Raw genomic sequence first — 13,379 nt, forward strand, 5'->3', positions numbered from 1 at the left:
AAATGTTCCTATAAGCAAAAGCTATGCAGTGATCTCTGGTGAGGTCCACTCTGTCTATTAGTTTTGCAACTCATGACAAAGCAAACAAGGGAGATTGAAACACCCGTGATTGAAATCTTCTTAGGTCCTCCGTCATGCTTGCATGACATCCAAACATTTGTAACATCCCACTTAAAGATCATAAATAATACTTTGCATGATTTCAACAAACTATTAAAATCAACATTTGATTGTTTCAGGGGAATTTGATGGATTGTACCCAAGGCATATCCAAGTCCATTCAGAACCAACTAACGGTTTGGATCGGCCAAAAGTGACCGACAAGAATCTGATTCCCGCTGGCCACCTTATAGTGATCTAGACCAATAGTTGGGTCCTTGTGGCAATAAGGGTGGCAAATTTACCTTGAAAAATGTGAAACAATACTGAGGAAATTTGACTTCTACTAGTTTAAAAGGTTCACTTATCAGCCTGCGATGATTCTTATCATCTTGAGGCCACGTCAGTACTGATGTGAATCTGATTCCGGCTGATCATTTTTATAAACATCGAGCTCCTCTCTTTCATTTGTAGCGGACTCAACTAAGTAGGGTCCTTACTCTTACTCCGGTGGTAGACTCTCAGTAGTTTCAACACCTGGTTAAGGGTTCAAGTACCCATAGGTGGTAAAATTCCACTATGGTGTGAGTGTGTGCGTGCGTGTGTTTTTTTTTTAAAGTAGAGGAACACAACCCTTGGCTTAGCTTAAAAAAGGGTTTGAGAGAGCTTTTGTAAGGACTTGAGAGGGTTCTAAGGGCTTGGAGAGGTCTTCTTCTCCAAACGATCTTGCCTGTGCTATTAGGCTGCTAGTTTCCAAATATTTCATCAATTTAAGGAATAACATTAGAAACAAGGATGCATGATTAGCTCTTTTCACATAAGAATACTGAACTTCTCTCCTTTTATTTTTATATCTCCACAAGTTTATGCCAGTATTTAACTCGCAGTACATCAACACTATACTCTCATCTACTTTTATTTTCTTTTGTCACCCTTTTGCCTTTATAACTTTCTTGATTTCCCCGAAAAATTAAGATTCCACTAGTAATGTCCGGTGAAAAAGAGTGTCTAACTCATTTATTTTTCATTACGGGAGTTCTTGCTTAGGATCTTCGGGTGCAACCAGGGGTGGCTCCAAGGGGTAGGCAGGTGAGGCAATCACGTAAGGCTTCATAATTATAAAGGCCTTATATTATGGTAAAATAATTTATTTATTTTTAATTATGAAGGTCTTATATTATAACAAAATTAAAATTAAGAAGAAGAAAAAAAGCCTAACATTTTGGAAATAAAATTTATTGAAAAACCTACAAAATAGGAACATCTAAAAATTAGTGTACAAATTTGAAATTAAAAATAAAAAACAAATCCTACAAACTAGCACTATCAATAATAACAGCCTAACTCTATCATCTCTTTTCAAAATAATAGCATCATTCCCAATGAATTCTTCTCTTAAAACCTAGGACTACAACTACCTTTTTTATTGCTAATTAAGTTCTCAAAAAATTAAATTCTAACGTCATTTTTTAAACTAAAAAGCTTCATTTTTATAACTTGCCTAAGGCCCCCAAAATTGTTGAGCCGCCGCTGGTGCAGCCCAACCAATGAGTTATTCAATCCAGAGATTTAAGATTTTTTTATTTCATAAGTAATTTTATGATTTCTAATCCACATAGATTTTAAATTAAATTTAGTCACTGACAACTCTAAAATATCAACACCAACCCATCAACATCAAACGAGCTCACACGCCCAAGAGAAGCCTGTGGTGGGTTGGCCCACTCTTGCTCGCGCTCAGGGTTCGGGACTGTCCATCAGGCTATTCCCATTGGGCCAAATCGGAAATCCAGATGTTAGCCTGACCCAAATCTTCCGTGGCCCTATGAAGGCTTCAACGGTGGTCATTCAATCCTCACCGATTGCTACGGTGTGTCCTGTTTGAGTTCTAGAACTGCCTCAATTTTGTATCATAAACTAAGTTGAGCTTGCAAAACTGATGGACGGAGTGGATGTAACAAGGAGATTAGATGGGTCCCACATAAGTTGAGCTTTTGAAAGCAGGGGCACGTGCAATTGGCCCATGTATACAAAGTGATAAAGTGATAATGGTCCACATTAAGCGTCGGAAAGAGAAGACCCAACAAGAAAGGTCATACAAACTGTGGCCCGCCAGAGGGGCAATCCTATCCACAGATCATATTACCACGCGAACTATAGAGTGATGGCTCTACCTCATTCCGCTTCTTCTATCTACACGGTATTGTCTACGATGAAAATGTAACACAGGGATAGGCATGATGAGGCCGATCATCTTTCATCAAGGGAATAACTACCCTGAATCCATGGAATTTCTCTGTTCCACTTATAGATGCATGAATCCACCAAGAAATATAAAAAACTGGAAATAAATTCTAAAAAATTTTAAATTTTATTAGTAGATAATGAGAGTGAATTTATGATCATTTAAATGATGATACCAAACTTAGAAGAAGTTTCAAAATCAAACTCCCACTCACACCCTAACTTATTATAAATGGTAAATATATTATTTATAATAAGTGTTTTATCTAGTTTAATCACGTTATTTTTCTAATTTTTCTAAGCATTTTTTTATTTTGTATACAACTCATAAAATTTAAAGGATAATCAAATTAAAATTTATTATAAATAGTAAGAATGAAAATAAAATGGATTTTTGACTCGGGTAGTAAGGTTTTGGTTGTGCCGATCACCTCGGCCATGGGGCATTTTCTGGTCCATCTTGGACATTAAAGTGTCCGCGACCCGCTCTACGTCAAAGTGCCCCTTCGAACACCGTAAATCGCTTCGGTGGCCCATCTGTGGTAGGCCACACCGACTCCCCGCCAAAATGACACCCTAGGGTTTCAAAGCCCCCGCCAAAAAAAAAAAAAAAAAAAACCGCTGAGGTCCGGGGCTCCAACTCGAGTGATCGAGTGTGAAATCGAGCATTGGATGGCGGAAGAGAGAAACATCGAGATCCAAGTCCGAAGCCTCGACGGCGAATCGGCCACCGTTTCCGTCTCTCCTGACTGTTCGATCAAAGACATCAAATCACTGCTCATGGAATCATTCCTTCCCGCCAAAAACTCCCCGAATTTCCATCTCTTCTGCAAGGTAAAACAACATCAGATTCATCATATTCAATGAAGAAAGAGAGAATGAGAGTTTAGAGGTGGGGCTGAATCTAATCTAGATCTAAAATCACTCTGATCGGATGATCCTAACCGCCCATTTGGCTGCCTTCAAATTGATGTCTGGGATGAAATAGTCGGTAGTCCAAATCGACGGTGTGGATTGACCGAACACTTTACCTTTTTTGGGCGGCGTCCATTTGTCGTGGGCATGGGATTTGGATCGTCTCGATTTTGAACTACATGCATACCACTTGCATTGTGAAAGAGTGAATAAAAGAAAGAGATTAGAGGTGAGACAGTCTACTGTAGATCTAAAATCACTATAATTGGATGATCCTGACCATCCATTTGGTTGTCATCAAATTGATACCTAGGAAGAAATCATTGACAGCCTAAACTGATGGTGTGGATCGATCGATTGTGGTATCTTTTCTGGGTAATGTCCACTTGCCGTGGGGCCTGGGTTTGGATGGTCTCGATCGACATACATGTATGCCATATGTATTGCAAATTCATAGCTAGAACTCTCTTACAGTGCACAAAACTGACATCATAGTCTAGCTCTTCAGAGATTATGAAGTCAGTGAAATGCAATGGCCACCGGCAACCTACTCCCCACGCTTGCATAATGATGTAGATTCTATCTTTCTGAATTGGCAAAAAACCACACCAAACCGCACTCACAACATGAGAGAAGACTAAGAGGGAAGAAGGAAAATCGGGTTAGATCAATGAAATTTGGGGAAGAAAATCAACCCAAAAGACACACTGAGGAACGAGGAGGAAGAAGAAGAAGATGAAAAGATCCTCTCTCATAATCCTCTTTTTTATTCTGAATTTCGAATTCAAGAACTAACTATACTGATAGGCTACAGGGGGTTTTATACAGGGAAAAAAATGATACAGTAGAGCTGGTTGAATTGTAATAAGGTAGATTGCCAATCAGGTTATGCCACATGGCATTCTAAAAGCACTCACCCAAAAAATTCTGAAAATGTTTGAAAAGTGCCTTTGGATGCCACTTGCCTATCTCCGGACTCTGATTGGTTCCCTACCTTATTACAGTTCAACTAGCTCTATCCTATCGTTTCCCTTTCATATTATTCAAAGTAACAAAGGTGGTAAAGAGTTACCCATCAGCACCAATACACCTAACTTTGTAACTAATCACAAAAAGAAGAGGAAGAAGAAGAAGAAGAAGAAAAGAAGCACAATACTACCCTTCAAATTCCTCTCAAAACAATAATCACATTTGCCCAAGTAAGAACATTTTGTGTGTGTGTGTGGAGGGTCCTGTCTGATGGAAATGGGATCCCCACAGGGACCCCCAAGACACAGCAATGGGGTCCACTGGTTGGCTGACATTGGATTCCTGCCAACCAGGAACCACCCCTTTCTTTGTGTGGTCAACCTTTTAATGACCCTAGGTGGTTCTCTCTTGATGTTTGAGGTGATGTAGGCCTACTGTATCTGCATCACATTGCACATGTTCAACATCTTGTGTGTTCATTTGGTGGACCTTGTGTACATCAGGCTGGTCCAGTCATTTGGTTGCCAAACACATCTAAGAAGATGGATGAAGTGGGGAAAGAATTGGCCAGTGGTCCACATTGGTCATCAGTGGTTGGCAAAACACTTGATGAATCGACCAGCCTCATTTTCTGCATACACTGTTGGGATCACCTGATGGATGTCATGGATTTTGCACATCATGCCACATTGGCATGCATGGGGAGATTACGATTCTAAATCATACCATTGCAGGTAACCAAAGCAGTTCTAATTGGATTTTTTTTTTTTTTTGAAAGGTAACATGAGCTTGAACCCATGACCCATCCCAATGTTGAAACGCACTGTCTACAACTGAGGCATGGGTTGGAACCCAGCAGTGCTAATTGGATAACATTTGTTGTTTTATCAATTTTACTTCTGTATCTTTATTCATTTCTTAATTTTTCTTTCTCTTGTTGAAGGGTGCGAAAATGAACATGGAGAGCCAGATAAACAACTATCCAGTCATACAAAATGAATTCATAGTTCTTGTACCTTTCACTAAGAAAAACCGAATTCCAAAACATTCTGAACTGTCTAAACAAAGCATGGCCCAACCATCAGAATGTTCAGACAGCTGCACGGCTTCGTTTGCAGATTCGGCATGGTCGGATATAATGCAAGATCTTTCTTCTCTATCTGGCATCTCATCGAATGGAGTTGAACCCAGATTAGATTCAAATGCTATAAACATGAAAGAAAGGAACCTGGCAACAGGTGAAAGCTCTAATGTAAATCAGAGCTCGACTTCTTTACCTGCAAATTCGGCACAACCAGACATAATGCGCAACTGGTCATCTTTAGATTCAGATGATGTAAACAGAGAGGGAACAGATGTTGCAATCGGCGAGAGATCCAACCCCAGTTCTTTGAATGCGAAACGTAAGAGGGGTTCGAGTCAGGACGGATGGGAAGGGCGTAAACATGACTTGCTTCGTGATATTCTGTGTTTGAAGAATGAAGATTTTCTCAGCAAACAGAATTGTGGAAGAGTCTGTCAGGTTTTGGAGTCGGTGAATTGTTTATCTGATTCAAAGTCAGCTAACTGTTTGTTGTTTCAAGAACTCTATGGAAATTCTTCTCTAGATTCTGATACAAAAAGGTGCATGTGTCCGCCATGGTTGAAGACAACGTTGAAGACCTTTACTTTCTTAAACATCTTCTCTGGGTTTCTGCAAATGCGTAGTGAATATGTCACCTGGAATCGGTTAAAGGGAGCAGTGGAGAGGCTCAGTGGTTGTGGAATCAAGGAAGTTAGTATTGCAGACATGGAGCAGCTTTCACTTCTTTGCCCAAAGGTAATTGATGGGATGATGGAAGGCCTGAATCAACTAAATTGCATGTTTGGAATTGCAGTTTTGTATTTTTGTTGGAGGAAGAAAGATACCTTAATGGAGGCTTTTTATTGGGTGTATCTCTATAGTATCAGATCTAGCATACTCCACTATCTATTTCCATTCCTCTATATATGATTAGATGCAGTTGGGAAGCGTAAGATATCACATATCTATTCTTTGTTCCATTTCACATATCCATCCATCCATCCATCTATCGGTGCATCCATCTACATATAAATGCATACAAAATCAGGAAACAACATAATTATTTTTTTAAAAATAATCACATTTTAAAATTTATTTTTCTTTAATTTTAAATCATTCAATGATGTCCCATGTATTGGTGATAATATGTTGCTGATACAGACAGGTAAATGTTTGTACTGACGGGTTAGTGGTATTTTGGTGGTATGGGCGAGTATCGCCGATAAAAGTAACATTTTTTTTTTACCCCGGTATTTGTATCAGCCACCTGACGATACTGATATCACCAATATTATTGATAATATTGGCGATATTTAGAATGCTGCTCTCATCTATGCAATAGCATTATTTCCTTATAGGTGGATTGGAAAAAAAAATAATCTACAATGGACTGCTAACCGGACATCAAGTTTCCAATTTTAATGGACTGCCAACTGGATATCAAGTTTCCACTTTTATGCCGGCTCCAGAACCTGCTGCTAGTACTATAGAGGTGCGCATTTACAACACTTACAATTGCATGCCAATACTGCCCCCCAGTAACCCCTAATTGAACAAACAAATGTAGAGCTCAAAGGTCAAGCAAGCAAGCAATCATGGAGGGTTGGTCATCACACATACTGTTGAGAATAGGGCGCACCATGCACATGGAATTCCCTTGTATTGGGTACAAGTCACAGGAACCCAAGTTGGCACCTAGGCACACACGTACCACCATCGGACCAAAAGTCGGAAGGACCCAAGTAGTTGGCTGCAAAGAACCACGGGGAGCGCCCTGATACATGTTTAACTAAAACACGAATCACATTCCAATATGATTATGCTCAACACACTTTAGCATAAACATTACATGCCTAAAGAATCATCCGAAACAACTTGGTTTCTTCTGAGTTATATCAGTTTCACATCGAAATGAAACAAGTCACAAGACCAATTTGAACTTGTGCAGTTGAGTCATGCCAATTTTGGTCCTGTGGCAGGTTACACTCCAAAACCGCTATTTGAAGCCTGATTACATGTTACTCGAAATGGGGTTTTGCAAAAACTGTTAAGGTCTGCTGAGGGCAAACAAGCTCTCTAATTATGATCCACAACTGTCACATATAAATCATAAAAATAATCAGTACGGCAACCATTCCATCAAGAGCAACTGTTTCAAACTTGAGAGTTTACAACTTTACAATTTACAAACAAATGATTACCAATTCTTTCGTGTCTTTGGACATAAAATATTGTTAGGAAGCCAGTGGTTTTGCATAAGCTTGAAATGCCATGAAGAATGGACTAGCCGTGAAATCTCCCTTCGGGAGACTCAATTCCCCAATCCTTCATCCCCCGCACCTCTATCCGAGATTACCTTATGCGAGAGACCAAAAGGTTCTCCAATGGTGATTCTCCTATTTCTTTTAGGTTTCTTCAAAAGACCATGTTCCAAACCACCTTGCCTCGAAGGATCTCAGAACATTCTTCCACTAACACAATCCATGATCAAATGCCTTCCAAATTTTAATGTGCCATCAATCTTCTAATGTTTAGGGCACAAAAGGGGTACTCAATGTCTTTTGGAAGATGCCTTTAGAGTCTTGCTCTAATATATTGATCAAATGAAGATCCTACTTTGTTGGTTGAGTTTCTAGAGGAAGTTGGTGAGAGATAGATGCAGATGTCGTGGCGTCTTGAGAGAGATTCTCTCTCTAAGCTCTTGCCAGTGTTGCAATTGGCAGTTGCCATGCACTCAATATGGACCCATGGACTTTTGTGTTGGGTTATAGTTTGAATGTTTTTATTTATTCTTGGTGTTAACAATGCTTATGGTCTCAATGCAGATAAACTCAGTCAAAGGGAGCCGTCGCTCTTGCTTGCTTAGTTTTTAGTAGGAAATGTTTTGAGCTAAGGCTGCTCTTATATTTTTGTTGGTGTGTCTAAGCAGATGCCTTCTATGCCAACCAATGTGGCTAATGCACATAGTATGGTTCATGTTTGATGTAATCATTGTTACCCATTAGTGATAGACTTGTGGAGGGAAGGGAGATACAAATAGAGATATCTTGCACTCTACTGTGAAATGTTTTCTATGCATATTGATGTGTTAAGTAGGGTTCAGTTTGCTTTCACTTTTGCTTCCTTCATTCTGTTTATTCTGTTTATTGTAATTAGTAATGGATACTAAGAGATCTCTTCCCAGGTAGTAATGGTCGGTGATCGAGATAGTGCGGTAAGCAAATTGTGTGATACCATCGCCATTGTTGATTCTTCAGTGGAGTTGGAAGATGAATGCAAATCTGCAAAAAATTCTAGGACTGGTATGGTGATGTTGTTTTCCTTCTTTATTTTCTTTTTATAGAAGTTAATGAGTGGACATTGTAGTGTGGCCATGTTTGTTTTCTCTTCACATGATATTCTGAGGACTGGTTCTGGTCTTCCTGTTATCTTTCTTCTTTCTGTTTTTTCCTAATTAGACATCCAAAGAAGGATTGGGTTTGTCTTGTTTTCACATGGTCTACCTTGGAATGGTACAACCATGCTGTTCCTTTCTTTTCTGTCCTCTCTCAAGTTGGTACTTAGCCATGGAAACAAGTTTGTGTTTGTATTGTCCTCACCATATATGTTTTCTCAGGTGGAAAGCAATTATCTACCCTGGCAATTGTCAATGCTATAAAGAAACGTGAGAAGGCTTTCAAAACAGATATATGGAACCCTATCAAATTGTTCATGGTATGTTTTCTACATAGAGCATGCAACTTTTCCTAGCTAGTATCTGCATCCATTGGAATTTCATCACTATTTCTGGCATACAAGGTGCTCATATATCATAGCTATTATACCTAGATTGCAAACACCTATATTTTCCAATCCAGATCATGCGATCCAGTTTTTGGGTCATTTGCAATCTGGATTGCTATTTTTATCAACGCAAAATTACGGTCATATACTCTAATAATAGATCAAGCTGCAATCTGAGTTTAGATCTAGAATCTAGAAATTTATACTTATGTAGTAGCACTGTTGCAGGAGGCATATAATCAAAGTATTCCATAACAATAATGGTGTCTGTAACGGTCACCGCCGTTATGTTACGATACAGGCTGTAACAGTCAATTCAGTTACCTTCTTCTTCTTCTTCTTCTTTTTTTCGTGGGAAAAAAAACTTCATTTTTTCCGTAACGGCCGTTTCAACCCGATAATGTGCAACAGTTACCACCATTACCGTTATGTAACTGTTTAGGAATACCTTGCATATAATAACAAATCTTAGTAGCCTCTTATACACATGCCCCCAGTTTCCAAGCAGTACCTGCTGATCTTAGCGCATTGGAACTTGTTTATATTGTACGGTTATTGTGAGCTATGCAACTTGGAGGTGAACATGTGTGTTGGTGTTAGACATAGATGCATGACAATAGACATGGGGAACCCTGAAAAACTGCCACACTGGCATGTCCATAAGATAATATAATGATACTGACAACTCGATTGCTGAATAAACTGCAGCTCATAACACAAGATACTGACAAATGTTTCCTCATAACTCATAGACACAAGGCCAAGTTTCCTGTTTGTCGTGAATAGGGGTGGATAGAGGCAACACCTTTTGCATCTTTTAAAGGTAGCATTATAGGTTTTGGGTCCTGAGGACCAGGATGGCCGAAGATCAAAACCTAATGTGCCAGGGGTTGATCATCGAAGCCAGGGCAATAAAAATGAAGGAATTTGAGTGCTGATGTAGCTAATTTCTCAGCATTCCGGTTTTTTAGGCGTTAGAGGCCCTATTCCTCTCCTCAGGGGTAGGGTTCAGCTCTTCCTGTCGAATTGATTGATCAATGAAACATCCTTCTTACCCCCACCCAACCCACCGGCTCAGGAGATTAATATGAAATTATGAAGTGACCACCTGAAGCAGAGGTGCCATCCAATCTGTACATGTGGGGTCCATAATTATTTTATCCAAGCCATTAATCTGACATTCCTCGATCATGGATGAACCATGACCCAAAAATCTTCCAAATTGGAAGATCGTGACCATCAAATCTTGTCTTTTCTCCATTGAATGTGGATTGTTGGTGCTTTTTTTTTTTTTCTTAACCATTATTTACATGCCAAAAGTGGATAGTATTGACTAAGTAAAGAGATCTTTTGGGCATGGTTCATCCATAATGGGGTCCATAGGATCAATGGATTGAATGAACCAACCATGGGTCCCACATGTACAGATTAAGTACCAAACAGGGAACTCGGACTTCCTATGTATTAGTGCTATGCATAGTCTACAAATACTGCTAGAATGCAAGATAAAAAGATAAATTAAGGATTTTTCTTTTCAGTAGTTGCATCAATGTGTCTAATACGGGTTTTGCATATGCTATTTTTTTAAAGAAAATGGAGTTTGTTGTTACACAGATTCTGAGCAATTTCTTCTGATTCCTGGTGAAACAACTTTGCGAGTTCTCCCAACAATGGAGGCTTCTGTTGATCCTGTGGATTTTGTCCCAAAACCAGTTCATTGCTAAAACCAGGCTTGGTTTGAATTGGGTCAGCAGCTGTAGGAATTTATTGCATGAATCATGCCTCTGTATTTTACTGTTGGCATTTCTGTTTCTCAACTCTATCATCTATGCTTGGCAGTAAAGTGTTAATTAAAAAAAAATCTCAGTCATCTATACTTGGAACTGTTAAGAACCTACGCATTTATTATTGCAGGGTAAAGCAATGTCCGGAAGCGGGATTCCTGTTTTATTTTCTTGTGAAAACCTGCTTATATCTATGAAGACTAGCAGTTCTAGTTCAAAGAGTAGTGAAGTAAAACGTGCAAGGATGAGAAAAGGTTCTCATTTGGTCCAGCAAAGATGCAAGGTAGGCTTATGTGATTCTTATTTTCTATTCTATCTTTCCCTCTATATGTCCTGTTGAAGTTACTAATCAAGTAAGTGCAATCTTTGATAAATTTGAAGTTTACTTTACTTTGTTCATGTGCTCGTTTCACAAGATGTAAATGGATGATTGATAGTTATACATGGGAACCATAACCACAGACAATCAAGGTGAGAAATGTGAATGGGATGCATGTAAGTGCACTTCCATGTCACTCAGTAACTCACACCTGTCAGTATGGCATACATGTGCGAGATCCTAGCTGTCCATCAGGCCAAAGCCACTGTGTAGTTGCCCTGGATTTGGAGTCAGGCTGGTCTGCTCAGCTGGCGCATTGAGATTTGAGAGTGGACCATCGGTCAATTCTTGACGTAGCCGAAGGACCAGAAATGCGATAAGATGGGGAAGAAAATTAGCAATCAAGCTATCTATGACAATGCATGCAAAAGAGCTAAAGACTTCCACAAGTTTCTCTTAAAACATCACCATCGTAACAATCAAATGCTCAACTGGGCTTTAAATAGTTTGACACAAAGATGTAAAACCCTAATAAGATGGAAATTACACTGGCCCAAATCACTATTCCCTGATGGCTCTAAATGAGGGTAACTTTGACAATTCTCTTTTATTTTTAAAGCAATAATCATAAAGAAATAACTAAAATTATCTCCTCCCATCCCATGGAGCCCATGTGGATTTCACATATATGAGCATGTGGGCCCCACAAGTGTGATCAAGTTGATCTACGTGTTGGACTGTGGATCTGTTTGCTTAAATTGTTTATCTTTCGCATGTGTAGCCCACCTGAAAAGCAGACCTCCCTGATTTTTGGGCCTGGCCATCCACACAATGGGGCCCACCTATGAGCAATTTGGATCTTGTATGGTGTTCCATATGGCACATGTGAGTTGTGAGTGCGGTGTTCTGTATGGCACATGTGAGCTGTGAGTCCCATGAAAGCTCACTTGTGTGAGTGTTTTTACTGGGGTTGTCAAACAATGTAATATCTTGCAACCTCTTAATCCAAAATTTTCCTGCTTTTTGTTTTTGAATTGTGTAGTTTGGAGTATTACAATAACATGGCCTTTTCTTTTAATATTCTTAACTTATTGAATCAACAGGACACAAGCGCGTTGCTTCCGGTGGAAATGGTCGAGCATCTTAGAAAGGGCATTGGATCGGAGGGACAGGTCCCTTTCATATTTTATTTGTTATTTGCAAGTTTTGAGCAATGTTTTAAAAGGTGAAAGTTTGAGGTGAGGTGTCCAGGTCTTCCGAGAAATGGGGAATAACCCTCAAGGCATGAGGTGCTAGCCTCCTGAAATGCCTTCGTAATTTCCCTTTTCATTTAAAAGACGGAAGTGACAAAACTGGAGAAAATTAAGAATAAAAATTGTAAACGTTAAACCTCAAGTCTTTGCCTTTGCCTCTAGGTGTTTTCAGAGGGCCTCTCCTCAAGACATAAGCCTCTTGCACCTTTTAAAACATTAGTTAAAAGATCATGATGAAAAAGTGGTTGTATTAATATTGTACTTGGAATATTTTGGTTCATGCAGATTGTCCATGTTGAAGAAATTGATGCAAGAAAGGCCGTTTATGCAGAACTCCCACATGATCTCTTGGAAACAACAAAGGCAGCACTTGAAGGGATGGGTATCTCCAGGTTATACAGTCATCAGGTAAAGATTTGGTGCAATGCTTCTAGGTTGTTGTGTATCTTTAGGATGTTCTGAGGTTTTAGTATCTTTTGCAGGCAGAGTCAATTCGGGCTTCACTCTCTGGCAAGAATGTTGTTGTGGCAACATCAACTTCTAGTGGGAAGTCTCTTTGCTACAACCTGCCAGTTTTGGAAGCACTGTCTCAGGATTCACTATGTTGTGCTCTATATTTGTTTCCCACAAAGGTTGTGGCAAGAAACTACATTATTGGATGATTTGGATCCTTGCGATATATTTGAAACTTGGAAGAAGCTTTGTTTTAGTATTCTGTTTTTGTCATGAGTGCTTCCATTTAATTAGAAATTATAGGGTCTTGATGCATCAGGAGATGATCTGATCCACCCGTTCTACAGAACACAAGCAGGCCCATTGTTCGGCAGTCTAGACCTTTGATCTGATGTGCCCCACCATGGATGAAAGATATCTAAAATCTTCGAGACTGGAAGTCTATCCTCCCAATCTTTGGCCTTCGAATGGAATGTTGCTGCTCTTTTTTCTTATTT

The 13,379-nt window shown here is 39.4% G+C and overlaps 1 protein-coding gene across 6 annotated transcripts in view; it reads left to right on the forward strand.

Annotated features, from left to right (window-relative positions):
• Window positions 1–2,771: 2,771 nt before the first annotated feature.
• The window catches only part of LOC131219449 (uncharacterized), a 46,240-nt gene continuing 35,632 nt past the window's right edge, over window positions 2,772–13,379 (forward strand). For 2 of the 6 annotated variants that reach the window (XR_009158208.1, XR_009158209.1), the window contains exons 1-8: window positions 2,774–3,177; window positions 5,171–6,046; window positions 8,475–8,592; window positions 8,907–9,004; window positions 10,988–11,140; window positions 12,280–12,348; window positions 12,715–12,837; window positions 12,912–13,061. Coding sequence is in view for 3 of the 6 variants with exons in the window: in XM_058214586.1 (XP_058070569.1) it covers window positions 3,016–3,177; window positions 5,171–6,046; window positions 8,475–8,592; window positions 8,907–9,004; window positions 10,988–11,140; window positions 12,280–12,348; window positions 12,715–12,837; window positions 12,912–13,061 (1,749 nt within the window). In the remaining 3 variants the exon portion in view is untranslated. Of the gene's footprint in view, window positions 3,178–5,170; window positions 6,047–8,474; window positions 8,593–8,906; window positions 9,005–10,987; window positions 11,141–12,279; window positions 12,349–12,714; window positions 12,838–12,911; window positions 13,062–13,379 lie in introns of all 6 variants that reach the window. The other 4 variants (XR_009158210.1, XM_058214586.1, XM_058214584.1 and 1 more) reach the window with 4 other exon arrangements.

The sequence above is a fragment of the Magnolia sinica genome, chromosome 11 (genome assembly GCF_029962835.1).
Source record: "Magnolia sinica isolate HGM2019 chromosome 11, MsV1, whole genome shotgun sequence".
Lineage (NCBI taxonomy): Eukaryota > Viridiplantae > Streptophyta > Magnoliopsida > Magnoliales > Magnoliaceae > Magnolia > Magnolia sinica.